The sequence below is a fragment of the Lactuca serriola genome, chromosome 5 (assembly GCF_051521515.1).
Source record: "Lactuca serriola cultivar US96UC23 chromosome 5, Lser_US96UC23_V15, whole genome shotgun sequence".
Lineage (NCBI taxonomy): Eukaryota > Viridiplantae > Streptophyta > Magnoliopsida > Asterales > Asteraceae > Lactuca > Lactuca serriola.
Window position 1 is genome coordinate 331,285,089 of NC_136412.1, and position 15,019 is coordinate 331,300,107.

At 33.2% G+C, this 15,019-nt stretch overlaps 2 protein-coding genes and 1 long non-coding RNA gene across 3 annotated transcripts; 2 read left to right on the plus strand and 1 right to left on the minus strand.

The window, feature by feature from the left end:
- Nucleotides 1–1,532: 1,532 nt before the first annotated feature.
- Nucleotides 1,533–2,424, plus strand: LOC145055212 (ATP synthase small subunit 6, mitochondrial-like). Its single transcript, XM_079003515.1, has 3 exons — nt 1,533–1,735; nt 1,851–1,893; nt 2,235–2,424. The coding sequence occupies exons 1-3, from the start codon at nt 1,615–1,617 to the stop codon at nt 2,236–2,238; spliced, it is 168 nt and encodes a 55-aa protein (XP_078859641.1). The 5' UTR covers nt 1,533–1,614; the 3' UTR covers nt 2,239–2,424.
- A 3,995-nt stretch (nt 2,425–6,419) lies between these two features.
- Nucleotides 6,420–7,322, plus strand: LOC145055214 (uncharacterized). The gene is made up of 3 exons (XR_013685101.1): nt 6,420–6,557; nt 6,752–6,816; nt 7,095–7,322. It is a non-coding gene; the product is annotated as an uncharacterized LOC145055214 (long non-coding RNA).
- A 128-nt stretch (nt 7,323–7,450) lies between these two features.
- Nucleotides 7,451–10,967, minus strand: ALB3 (63 kDa inner membrane family protein). Its single transcript, XM_079003516.1, has 11 exons — nt 10,511–10,967; nt 10,204–10,314; nt 10,042–10,116; nt 9,139–9,199; nt 8,796–8,869; nt 8,590–8,694; nt 8,401–8,508; nt 8,206–8,309; nt 7,975–8,127; nt 7,768–7,900; nt 7,451–7,674 (listed from the first exon to the last, which is right to left on the minus strand). The coding sequence occupies exons 1-11, from the start codon at nt 10,844–10,846 to the stop codon at nt 7,573–7,575; spliced, it is 1,362 nt and encodes a 453-aa protein (XP_078859642.1). The 5' UTR covers nt 10,847–10,967; the 3' UTR covers nt 7,451–7,572.
- Nucleotides 10,968–15,019: the final 4,052 nt, after the last annotated feature.

The following is a 15,019-nucleotide window of genomic DNA, read 5'->3' on the forward strand; positions in this document are numbered from 1 at the left end:
ATACAATCACGATTTTTGATCTTTATTGAAAATCCCTTGTAATCCAAAATTAGAATTATCCATCCCGCTTCGGTCGCCCCAACCTAACCGATATCCACCACATATAAAGGGCGTGGTGATACTAATGTTTCATTTGATTCTCTTGGCAATAGGATTCAAGCTGGATATCCAGAAAAATCCAAAATCAACATCACAAATTTTCTTATTGGTCGAAGATACCATACTGCTGGAAAATTCCCAAGACATTATAAGTTTCCGATCAGTGATGTTGATTCCATATTAGCTGAAGTAAACCGAAAGTTCTCCTTAAATTCTTCCATAACACTAGATGATGCTCCCATGTATTTGGATGATCCATCTGATGTTACCAATCAAAATTTTGTTCTTAAAGTCGTCGATGATGTTCCCAATATTTTGGATGATCCATTAGATAATTCTACCAAGACACTGAGTGTATATGTTATTGAGCCCACAATATGCTTAGATGATCCTCCTCGGAACATTGTTAAAGGTGATGTTCCTAACTCAACTCACGTTTCAGACGATCCACCTTTTGATGCAGTTAAACCAGCCGGAGATGTGCCTGAACCCTCTAAGGTTTCAGAGGATCCTCCCCACGAAGAAGAACAAGAATATGATGTAAATGTGGAAATGGTGTTTAATGAAGATGATGCGACTATCACCACCTTTTTGAAGTCCATTTCTCAGTTCAAATTCTTGCAATCACCCTCCTCGAATCCACAGGTCGAGTTGGATTTACAATTATCATCGGACAAAATGGAAGTTAGTGTTAATCACGATGATGAAGATGGTAACGGTGATGATGAAGATAAAGAAAAATAAGATGAATCCATTGAAGGATCAAGCTCTGATACATGATCCTTTGGTGAACTTATTGTTGATCCTTTTGCCATTTTCGCAATGAAAGATAATTTCGATAAAGTTGTGAAATTCAAGTATGTGAATGCTTAAGTCAGCTCTCTTAACTCAAAAATGGATTTAGTCCTCAAAAGGTATTTCCGAGATCAACTCTTCCTCTCTTTCCATTCAAGATCGAGAAAAATAACTTAACGAGCTTTGATATATTAAACCTTGTCCTATAATATCACAATGATATCTTTTATCTACAAATAACAATCACAATTTTTTCTTTTCAAAATGTCATCATTTTGATGAATTTTGCAGAGGTTGTGCCAATTCTACAGATGACAAATTGGTGACTATTTTGATAACTCATTAATTTTTGCTTAAAATTTGGAAAATAATAAATACTAAATATGACTTTTTCTTTCATATAAATAATAATAAAAGAACATAGAATTATAGTATGTGATAAAGACAAACCACATGACATGGAAAAATAAATAAAAGCCAAATGCAATTTTTTTATAAATTATAAAACCATCCGTGTAATATTGTTAGGAAAAATAAAAATAAAGAATACAGATTGGACGTGGGCTACAAACATTGAGCCCAAACGTATCCGAAAAATTGAGCCCATAGCCCATCCTATTTATGCTCACATTACCACACAATCTTACATTCTTACCACTTCGCATCGCAAAAAAGGTTCGATCATCGGAAACAGCCGCAGAGCGATTACGCATATACAGAATGAGGAAATTCGATCCGTGGCCCGTTTTCTTCAAGAGGGAATTCAACCGCAACTGGCCGTTCCTCGTCGGATTCGCCATCACCGGAACCATCATCACCAAGCTCTCACTCGGCCTTACCGGTTCGTTCCCACTTTTTCATCATTTTTTTTGCACACGAGTCTCTGTTTGGATCTGGTCCGATCTCAAGCGTTTGATTCAGTTAATTGATTATCTAATTCTCATATATAATTGCAGAAGAAGATCGGAAAAAGTCCGTCTTTGCTCAGAGGCACAAGAGGTATGGAACTTCATTCCCAATCTGATTTATTGTTATTATGATTTTGTAACCCTAGATTCGAATATACGCATCATAGCTTTATGCGTTCTTATGTATGCATACTCGAATCGATTTCTTAATCAACAAACGTCAAGGATATATTTCATTACAGATTCAGAATATTGTTTTGCAAATTAGGTTTTCTCATTTCTGGGTATGATGTAGGAACTGATTGTTACTTCTTGAGTTATGAGTGTGTTAAGAAAGAACCAGAGTGAATTTTGTAGCTGATTTTGCAGCTATATGGCATTCAAGATGTGGTAAAATCTTGTTCTTATATGTTTCATATGTTTTTTTTGCAGTTGAACGACTTTAAAGATCAACATGGGTGGATCTTGCAGTGATGATTTATGTAATGGAACACTGCTTTTCCCATTTGTTTTTGAATGGTATAATAATAAGATTTAAGATGATAGGCTTTATGTTGAACATGCATCGGCTTATAACGCTTGTTTATTTTGAATGAATGAATGGATTGAGATTGTTGTTTAATTATTAGTTTTTCTGCTTTTAAACATTTTGAAAAAGAAAACAGTTATCTGGAGGGGTTCTGAATGGATAAGTGGAGCAAAACTCATTGAACATTGATGTAGGAAGAACTTTAGTAAAGATATCAGTGTTAAGGTACATGTTAATGAAAAAGTGACTTTGTTATGAACATAGTGGGTTGATGTGTTTTGTCTTTTGATGTTGAATTGGATTTGTTGAAGGTAGATAAATTTATATTGTTGCAAAATACATGATGGTGGCTTTAGCCTTTAGTAGGATGGGTCTATGCAGTATGTATTGTAGTTGAATTGATGTAAATAAGTAAATTGGACAAGGTTTCATTGCAATCCGAGTTGAGCGGGTAACTGAGTTGAATCAGTGTAAAGGGGAAGAATTGTTGATAATGATATTAGGGGGGTGTTTGACATTGCTTTTCAGAATAACTTATTGAATAAGTCAAAAAAAAGTTTTTTGCAAACTCAAAATCATTTTTCAAAATGACTTTTCCATTAACTTAAAAAAAAAACACATTTTAAAAAGCATGTAAAACTTACTGTTTAACCTTTTAACCAAAATAGTTTCAAAAAAGAAGTTTAAAGCCAAACACATTTTACAATCATAATAACACTTGCCCATTTTAGAAAAACTAATCTAAATGCTTTTTTAAAAACCTATTTTATAATTACTATTAAGTCAAAAAATACTTTTTTTTTTATCTAAAAACACTTGAGTTAAAAAATAATTCCAAACACCCCTTTAGTATTAATACATTTAATTGAATTAAATATAGATTTACATGTAACTCTATTATTGATTGGTTTATAATTATTATAAGTCAATAATTACTTTTATCTAAAAACACGCTTTAGTATTAGTACATTTAATTGTATTAAATATATTAATACATTTAGTTGTATTAAATATAGATTTACATGTAACTCTATTATTGATTGGGCTTGGAGCTCATCCCTTGTCCTTGTCTCTGCTTCATGTAAATTTGCTTTAGCTTCTCGTTTGAGTTGTTCTTTTTCCCGTTTCTAATATATTACATGTCGTATCCAAAAAAACTTCTATATTAATAAACCAAAATCATTTTTGCTTACCCTTTAAACACTAAATTCTAATATTAGCACTTATGTGTTTTGGCCTTTGGGCAGGTAAATTATATGTAAATCTTTTTTAGCTAAATTAAAAAATGTAAATTAAAATCAATGTTTAATATAGTGTAAGCTCATAATTAAAATAAACGGCTCAGTTATTTTAAATAGAAACCGATCTGTTGCTAATTTATTTATTATTTGAATATAAATTTATACCACTAGTTTTTAAATATTAATCTAAAGATGATAATTCTATGAATAAAAATAAATTATTTGGGCTTATTTTGTACAAAACAAGTAACACCATTATTATATAAACTAATTTACCTTTTAGGTGTCGATAAAAGCATGCCATCAACCAAGTCAACGTGTAAATAATGACCTAAAAATCATTTGTTTTACATGGGATGTTTATTGACTTGATTCTTATTATCTTTTATTTTTTGAAAACAATAATCGTTAAGGATGAAAACTATAAAAGATTTGTTTAAGTCGGGAGGAGTGGGACAACAAGAAGCTCGACATCTTTGATGTGGATCTTGACATGTTGTGGGCACATTGCCGCTCTTTTCGGAAAGAGTCAAAAACATGCCTTGCTCAGCACATGCTTGTCGAGTCTCTCAATTCTTGGCTAACACGGTTAAGGTTCGGGAGGAGGTGACGCTTGACAATGCTGACACCACTCCTCACAGCCATATAGGAAACATAAATTTAAAGTAAACCAAAACTCTTGATTACAAAACACGCTCTTAACTATTCGTTAGCTCCTATTTAAAATATAAATGAAAAGGATCTAAGTAACTTTATATATTCTAGAGAAACCATATTTCAAAGGCTTATTGACTTTGATTTTTACAAAAAAAACTTTTCATAATTTTGGCTCTTTAGTTAGTCGGGGGGAATGTGATGATGTTTCCCTTCATATCCACTTCTTACGCTATATGTTTAATAATTAGTGAAAAAGTTTTGTTAAAATGATTAATGATTAATTGATTATGTATGTTTACCTTTTTTATTTTACCTCTTTTATAGGGTTTCTATGCAAGTCGATAACTTTTGCCAAAATTGTTTTACAATTCATGAACTCTGTTGAAATGATATTATCAAACTTTAAAGTCGTTTGTATGCAGATCCTATCATGAACAAACTTTATTTATTTATTTATTTTTTCTTTTCGTGTGTGCGAAATGTTAGGCTTTTTGCACTCACTTAAATAACAAAATTATTGTTTTCCACTTGTATTTTATTTTTTTAATAAAACAATAACATTATTTCACCCTTGTACAAATGAGATAAAGTAGATGTAGGATGTTCGGCCGTAACTCTTTCTGTAGAATACCTTCCGCAAAAAAGAAACTAAGAATACAAATACAAAATATATAAAAATATAAACAATTATAAATAAGGCGACACCGAAAGATCTTGTATCGGAAACGCTAGTGTGTGATGAATGATAAAGTGAAGTTTGTCTGAATAAAGAGGCTGATAAGTGTTTTTTTTTTTTTTTTTTTTTTTTTTTTTTTTTTTTTTTTTTTTTTTGCATTTGGAGAGAAGAAAATTTCAACAATTAAAACATAAATAAATACACAACTTGTTGTGTAGAAATTGAAAATGTTCAACACACAACACTTTCGTAAATATATCTGCAGGTTCAAACTCGGTATGATTCAAGCAAGGTATCACATTGCCACCATTTACACGTTATCAAACAAAATAGCAGTCCATCTCAAAATACTTTGTTCTTTCATGATACATTGGATTAACTGCTATATGCTGAGCTGCTTCGTTATGACAGACCAAAGGAATCGCAACACGTTGTGATGCATCAAAGTCTTTTAAAAGCCACAAAAATTCACAAACTTTACTTGCCATAGCCATGTATTATGCTTCTACAAATTTTGCTCCATTGGGAAGTTTATGGGACGCCACTATGGATTTAGTGCCCGGTGAGTAAACCCAATTACCCATCCCCATTATCTTATTTACTCTTAAGGATCTACCCTAAGAATTAAGCTATTTCTTGTTCATTCATTCCTAAGGAATAGACACGAAATCCATCGTTGTCAGGGTTTACTCAACGGACACTAAATCCATAGTTGCCCTTACGCTATCTTCTCACTTTCTTCTTGATCTCCCTCTGCTCACACCCTTGACAATAACCATCTCTACTCTCCTAACAACAATAGTCGGTTGTCTCTTATCAACATGTCCAAACCATCGTAATCTCCATTTGCGACCTCAATCTTCCTTTCATGTTCCTTTTTATCGGCCAACATTTAGATCTATACAACAAAGCTTATCTTATCACTGCCTTATAAAATCTCCTCCATTTTAACCAACTAGTCTTTGTATAGTGTGTAATGTCATACCCCAAATACTTGAAACTCTCTCTAGAGCGCAAAATGTACTCATTGACACATACTTCTATCCTGCCCCCCACTGAAATTGCATCATAAATCCGTCTTAATAGTGTTGATACGTAGCCAATTTTCTTCTAAAACAAATCATTAGGGGAGAACCTCTTTCCCAAAAAAACGTGGGACATGTGAAGTGTATTTTGGTAGTAACAAAAGTATGTCGATCACAAAAAAGAAAAAATAAAAAGAAGATACAGCCGACGACGTGTCGTGGACACCACCACTTTGGACACAAAATGATATAATACTTGAAATTTATTGATCATATAATAATTGGTTGAAAAAAAAGTCAAACACAAATCAATTAAAAACCCATAAAGTAACAAATAATAATTCTTAATATATGGTTACAATCATTATATATAAGTAAAGACAAATAACTTATGTGTACAGTTTAGTGAAGCAGAGACAAATTTTAGGTTTGAAATGATAGCATTGGATGCCAGACAACTTGTTAAATGGAGCAAATTTTTGTCACAAAATTCAATCATCATATCCTCAATTTAAAACCTTAATACTTCCGTTCTCAAAATGAAGAGGATTCAGATTCTATTCCCTTTTCTCCTATTTTGCCTCCTCCTTCTGCCATTTCCATCCAAAGTTCATGCAGCTAAACCAGGTATGGATTTTTCCGAATTCAAGTTTGATGTTTTTATGTCACAACATTTTTTAAAAAAAGATTTTTTCTTTTAATGTTTCCTTTGATTTTTTTATGTTGAAATTGGAGTATGACTCAGAAAGTCAAAACTTTTATGTAATTATGTTGTTAAAACTTTCTAATGTAACCGACTTTATGAATTACTACATATATAGTTGATTTTAAGGTCCGGTCAGCACACCATAGCTTAAATCCGGACAGCATATACGGCTCCACTCAGGTTAGTCTTTTGGCTGTGTTTGTTACACGAGACATAAGTCACATAACTACACAAGTTTCTATGATTACTTTTGATGATAATGGTGAGGAGGGAAATCATATCATTTCCACTCTCTGTTCCCACCTTTTTCGACGTGACAAATAAAAATGACAATTTTTGTCTTATTTAACATCTGTCTCAAACTCTCAATCCATTATATGCCAATCGCAGCATAATTTGTTTCGGTCTGATTTATAGTAAAAATTATGTGTGTGTGCATGTATATATATATCATGTAGAAGGAAGAGAAGAAGGCATATAAACAGCCATCTGGGCCAAACCCAGTGGGGAACCATGGACCACCTTCAAGGAGATGAAACACAAGTATAAATGTAACAATTGAATAACTTTTGAAGTTTCAGAAGGTGAGAAGCTTATGTTAAGTTAGAAGAGAACGAACGAAGGGAATTCTGATTATTGTATAAAGATGATAAGTTAGTAATAAGGGAGGCTTTGTATTTCCTAAAGTCTATAAAATATGGGTAAATGAACATTGGTTGGGTTGAGTACTTGAGTACTTGAGTTATATTATATACCACATTTGAATTTGATGTAAAAAAAAAAAATTGATTGTGGATTTGTGGGTAGGAGGAGAGAATGTAAATATGAGCCGCAAAAAATGACAGCTATATATTAACTAAAATATGAGATTTTACAAAATATGGGGTTCAAAATTAGAGCTACACACCACATACATGTAATAAATGGGGGTATCTATCATACAGAACGCTTTCGCTTTGATCTCTTACTCCTCCTTGGCCCAGAATAATCCGGAACTGGCTTTGTTGTGCTAGACGCGTACGCCTCTTCCAAAACCTCCTGAAATATTTTATTATTATTCTCAATTCTCAATTCTCAATTAGTTTTTTCAATTTTTAATTACATATCATAAATCAAAAAGTGGGGGGCTACCGTGGACTTTGTTGTGTCTTCATCAGTGTCGTCTTCTTCAGAATCAGATGCAGACGATGCCAAAACCTGAACATCTGGTCCAGGCAGTGCCTTATTTGATTTTCTCTTTTCTTCTTCCTTTAGCTGTTTAAACCTATTTTCATATTTCAAACCAAATTAATTCCAACAACATTTATTTCAAAAAAAAAAAAAAAAAAAGAGACAAACCTAGCACCAGAGGACTCTGATGGTTGAGAAGATGATCTTTTTGCACGACCCGCACTTATTATTCCACCTGCATTCTCATCCACAACAGGCTTTGCACCTCCCAATTTTCTCAACCATACTTGCTGAGCTGTACTCAGCACATTGTTTGTAAACCTAATAATTAATAACACGTCAGCTTAGTTTGATTATAAATTCATAATATAAAAATAATCGACATTTTAAAAAACCAACCAGTAAATTGATAATCCCGATGGGACAGATAAAGAAAAATAGCCAATCATGAGCGGAAGGAACTTGAAGATAAGAAGTGTGTTTTTCTGTGTTGGATCATCCGTCTGTCATACCAAAACAAAATATAATATAAAAATTCATATAAATAATACTATGTTTATGTTTATGTTTATGTTTATGTTTATGTTTACTCACTTGGGGTGGCTTCATGATCTCCATTGATACATACTGAGAAAGAACAAGAAGAACAGGTAATACAAGGTAGGCTGCTGTGTCATGCCAACCTAAAGGTGGATGTCCATCCTGGAAAAACAATGTACTTTTCATTCATTTGTTTATTATAGCATCCTACTTTCCTATTTAAGATGAGGGAGATTTTATTACCACAAATGGAAAGAGCCAAGAAACGCCTGATCCGCTTTGTCGAGCAGCAATTGTTGTGGGCCCACCCAAAGAGGGAATCCAGAAAAAACCTTCCGTGAAAAGTCCCTTGAGAGAATAAGCAAATTATTTGTAAACTAATGGAAACAAAATCAAGTATATGGATATTTTAAGATGTTTTACAAAAAAGGTTGCATTTATATATTTACCTCATTTGCAACATTTGAAAGAGCTTGATACAAGCCTATCCATACGGGTATTGTGGCCAAAGTAGGTAAACATCCTGGCATTATATAAAAAAATTATAACTGATGAGATGTTTGTAGAAATATAAATTCATTGTTGAAATAACAGTTTCTTTTATTTTACCTTTTTTGAAAGGTACTAGAGTATTATTAGCAATTTGGGGTGCCAAATCAAATGATGAAATTTACATTGGATAGTGGGTGATTTTATAAATTTAGAGTATTATATATATAGATTATGAAGAGAATAAAGTGATGAAAAAAGGTTTGAATAAAATGGAGTTCCTCATGCATGATACGAACGAACCTGCCAAAGGATTGACCCCTGCCTGTTTGTATAAACGTGATGTCTCAAGTTGTATTCTTTCCTGAAATGATTGTCGATTTTGTTAAACATAGAATGATTAAAGATACTGTAAAATTAACTTAAATGACACATTTGATATTATGTAAGGGGTCCAATCACTGAAATTGCTTGGCATGACTTGGAAAATAAAAAATAAAATTCACTTATTTTTAAATGCTGACATGGAACCTAAGTAGTTATTGAGAATGTTTGTTTTTGAAACTATACACTTAAATGTGCATTTATCATGTTCTGGTTATTAAGGCCTAAAGTGTGTTTTTTGAAACCATAGATCTATAAAAGTATGATTTCCAAAATGAACCCTAACATAAATTTATAGTACTAGTGTGCATGATGATTTGGTTCTTATGTTAAAGGTCAAGCTTCATCTGTCTTCCATCAATGTGTTTACATGTAACATTATTGCATCTTACTATGAACTGTTTAAGTTTGCATCAGTAATCATCCAAATATTTAGGTTTGCTCTGAAATCATTAGAATGCTTCTAGGGGTGAAGATTTTGTAGGCATGTTTGCCAATTTTAAACCCTTATGGCAGATTTTCATATGATAATGAAAGTGTTCAGCAGAATGTTTGAGTTTGTTATTATTGGTTCAATGGCATATTTCCACCTCTTAGCTGGACAAATTAATTTTAGATGAATCAGGCCCCTATCAAGTCTCTAACTTAAATTCTCCATGAATCCTAATATTTTATAAGGCAATCAAAGCTATGCACACCATTCCTAATGAAGTGATGAATGCACATAAGAGTGTTGTTACATGATATGTTCACATTTGCATACAATAAATGAAATTTCTTATAAGTGTAGCATACAAAACTATATAATACATAATGTTGCACCTGATTTCCTGCATATCTTTGTTGAATTGCTTTGAGCTTTGGCTGGAGGTTTTGCATTGCCAGAGTTGACTCAACCTTTTAAACAAGTGAATTCGTCAAACAATAGTAGTAGAAGACCATTATATCATCATCGTCAATATATGAATGAGAGAGGAGGATCACCTGTTGCTTTGTCAATGGCAAGGTTGCAACCTTGACAAGAACAGTCAGCAATATAATTGCAAATCCATAGGAATATGGCACATGAACGGCAGTCAATCCATCTTTCAGCACCTGGTTAAGATAAGCACAAGTGAAGATAAAGTACTGGTCAAATCTTGCCACTTTCTAATTAGATAATCAAGTCAAATTAACTGCTAAGCAGATAGATCATCTAGCCAAATTAAACTAGATTAAGTTCAGATTTTCACCAAACAAAACTAAATCAATCGCTAATCCTAAAAACTACAAAGTTATCGGAATAAACTACCTTCAAAACAACTTCCATAGCATCGGATATAAAACCGAACCATCCCCCGGACTTCTGCACCGTGGTAGCAGCCGATTCCCCCGAAGCAGAAGCAGCGGGATCAACAGCAACCGCCGCATCAGCCAAAGTATACATAAGACTCTCCGCACGGGTAGCGATTGCTGCGAAATCAATAGAGACGGCATCGAATGAAGAAATGGGAGGAAGTCCGTTAAAACTGAATTTCACTCTGGTAGATATAAGCTTAGTCCTGGGAGAAAGGCGTCCATGGCGATAAAGTGAGGGGAAAGGTGTTCCGACGAAGGATGAAGGAGATGAAATGAGAGATTTGGCCATCGATGGATGGATTGATTGATTGTCGGAAGCTCTCTCTCTGCAATTCACTCACCTTCTCATTTGTGTGTGCGGATGAGAGGGAGAAAGAGAGAGTGCGTGTGCGTTATCCGTTATTTGTGTGATGAAAAACAATAAAATAAAATAAAATTGGGAGAAATGACGTATGTGAAGTGGGATATTCGACAACAGCCGATAGGTTGCGACCACGTCACTTTGGAGCAAACGAGTAGGGGAATCACCGTTTTACTTATTTTATGACAGCGATGGATATAACATGAACATACTATCTTATAGTAAATTGGGTTTATCGTTCTTGTGGTTAAATAGTAGGGTTGGGAAAATGAAGGTAATGAAATTTTTATTCTATTCAAAATGAAATTAAATATCTTTTTACTTGTTATCCAATTAAATAGTGAAATGTGTAACATTTAATGTCCATTTAATGAAATTTTAGTATATTAATATGATATATGTTTTGATTTAATTGGGTATGAGGATTTGTAGGAACAAAAGTAGAAGGATATTTAATTTCTCTACCATCAAATTTTATTTCTTATAAATATATCATTAAAGTTACCAAAAAAACATCATTGTTACCATGAATAAGAAGTTAGATGCCTATTTTATGTATGTACCTTCTTGATAGTCTTCTTTAATTTGTTCATAATCAAGATGAATATGAATATGGTCATAAATCAAAATATGTAAGCTTTCTATATGGACTTTAGTATCTTGAAGGACCGAAAAAACATTTAAATTTTAACACAATATTGCTCACATATACGTGTTATAATTTGTTTTTAGTTGGTGTTATGGGTTGAAAGAATCGGGGCAAAAGGAGATAGTAACTACAAATGAGGTTTTGATTAGACTTTCAGACTCGATTTTTATGATGCGATGGTTTTTTATCGCCACCCATAAGATGAACGCATGTCAGAAGATGTTTTGAGAGAGCCACACAAGGTAATGATAATCAAACTCAACCTCGGGTTCATTAGGTCGGAGACAAGGGTGGAGCTTTATTAGGGAGAGGGGGGTTGTGCCCCCCTCCCCCCTGTTCACCGATTTTTATATATATTATATTTCCGACCCTCCAAATCAAAGGTTGAAGCTCCGCCCCTAGTCGGAGACTATGTCAAACTTGATGAACAGGGAACATAGTAAAACGACCCAATTTATTATGCTAGAAGAATTTACCCGCGATGAAATGATATATAAATGACCATGATTGTTATTAAGGTAACAAGGAGTTACAGCAAATGTGATGAAGACCAAGCTATTGAAAAAGATAATGTATTTGACAGTAGCATTAAGGGAGAAGACCATATAAAATAGTTTTTCAATCTAAAAGACAATAAAGTCTATAATCTTTTCATGCATTACAAGGATGTTAGGCTATCCCCGACCGATACCACTCTTAGTCGAGACATCCTATATTCCGATTGTAGAATCTATAAGAGTAGACCCACTTAACCTAAATGGAGTCCTTATGGCAAGGAGCCTCCATTTCGGGGAGGCCATAAGGGCAATGTTTCAAATGACCATGCTCTTTATGTTAATGTCACATTGAGAGGGTGTTTGGCTTAACTTTTAAAATGACTTTTGACTTTTATCTTTTAGAAAAAGTCAAAAAGATGTTTGGTAAAGTGAAAAGAACTTTTGTAAATGACTTTTCCAATAGAGTAAATTGAGTCTTTTTGAAAAGTCACGTAATCGTGACTTTTCCAACTTTTCAACAACTAAAAATATTAAATTACCAGTATATCCCCATCTACCTTAATCAATTCTTCAATTCACAGGCATACGATTCCCTCATTACTCTCTCGTTCTCTCCGCTCACCCACTTGCTTCTCTCTCGCATCTCGTTCAATCGTTACTGCAACACCGACGACTTGCAACACTGCAACACCGGGGTCTTCTTTCTCCATCTTCGATCAGGTAAGTTTTGTTTTCTTTCCAGTCGATTTCCGATCTCCGATTTTACAATATCTTCCTGTCGATTTCCGATTTTCAGTAGCAAAGAAATGTAGTTTTCGAATTTTCCTTGAACTGTTCTTCTCTCTCGCATCTGAAATAGTGATTATTCTGTGATTTGTTCCTCCCGATTTCTGAAATTGATATGCTATGATATTCTGTGATTAACATACCTTTGTGAAATTGATGAAATATTGATTAATAGTTAGTGAACTTGATGAAATATGGATTAATAATTAGTGAAATTGATGAAATATGAAGCTGATGAAATTTTTGTTCAAGGATGATATTTGTGTTAACAGGTAACCGATTTGTGAAATTGATATTCTGTGATATTCTATTTTTTCTGATTTGATTAGAATTTTGATAAATTAATGAAATCATTTAGGAAGGTTAATGAAATTGGTTTGTTGTTTAAATGTTGATACCGTATGTAATTCACAGATAATGGATGAAAACAACACTACAATTGTTGATTGTGAAACATCTTTAAAAATGAAAAAACCAAAATTTGGGTGGGATAATCGTAGCTTCATGGTGTTTGTTGATTCGTGCTTGATTGAACAAAAAAAGGCCATAAACCCGGTACCTCTTTTGATAAATTTGGGTGGGAAAATATACAAAAACGCATTAAGGAGAAAACATGTTACAACCTTGAAAAAAACAACTAACAAACAAATGGGAGAACATGAAAAAATGAGTGGAAGCTTTATGACCGCTTAATGAGGTTTGAAACCGGACTCGGTGGGACGAGAAGCCTAGTAGATGCGTCGCCTGAGTGGTGGGAGGAGAAAATAAAGGTATGGTTACTATTATTTTTAATTATTTTAAGTTATGATTGCATATAGATCGAACATATTTGATTTACAATATCTTTTTGCAGTGGCGAATCTAGAATAGAAAAGCACGTGGTTCCTTATATAAGTAAAGCGAAAAGACAAAAATATTTATAGCAGGGAAAGGCGGGTCGAAACCAATAAAAGCGGCCGGTTTGCGTTCATCCGGACCGTTCGAACACCTTAAAAACCAGTACAAAGCGACCTACTTGACCCCTAAAACCGGACTTTTACAATATATATATATATATATATATATATATATATATATATATATATATATATATATATAATACAAATGGGTTTCTTTTCATTTTAGAAAGTCTTCTTGCAACTACCTATTATTACAGCCAATAATGTATTTTTACTAGTTAGAGTAGAGATATCCGATTTATAATATCAAATAACTACCACTTTTTATCTTTGTCTCCAATTTGGAATAGGTTTTGATAAAAATTAACCATATTCTTTGCAAATTTAAGTAAAATATTCCAGTATTTCTTTTATTTATTTGTATCTTATTTGTCTAAATACTAAAAGGTAGGTCCTAATTTTTTTTCAAGGTGGGTCATAATTTTTTTATATATACATAGATAGTAAATAAAATTAAAAAATTAGGTGGGTCCTAGATACACCATAGCTTCGCCCTTGTCTTTTTGTCTTGCAGGAGAATAAAGATTATGCCAAATTTAGGAACACAGATTTGAGCATATTTGATGAGAAATATGCTACTTTGTTTCGGGATTCTGTTGCCATTGGAGATCAGACTATGACTCCATTACAATTTCAAAACAATAGCAATCCAAACGAAGAAAATATGGAGGGCAAAGGAGATAGTGATGAAATCAATTTACATGATGATGAGCCTCTTTTTCCTAGTCTCCATGAAAGTAGTTCAAGTAAAAGGAAGAGGTCTAAGTCTGTTTCCAACAACCGTCAAACCAAGAGTAAAAGTTCAATTTATGAAGAAAAAATTGATGCTTTATTGGATGTCATATCATTTAAAAGCACACAAACTTATCCACAAAATAATCCTTCCCCAACAATAGCAGATTCCATGGCCATTGTCATCAAGTTTCCCGATTTTCGTGAAGGGTCCAACGAATTTTCACAAGCATTGCTTATCTTCACCAAAAAGCAAAATCGTGAAGCTTTTATGTTTCCAACGACCGACGAAGCCACGATGGAGTTTCTTAAGTTACTTATGAAATAATGATTTAGCAATATGTGTTATGCTTTGACATTTATGTTTTATCCTTTGACAATATGTGCTATACTTTGACATTATGTTTTATGTTTTGACATTATGTGTTGTCCTTTGACATTATGTATTTGACATTTTATATTATGTGTTATTGTTTGT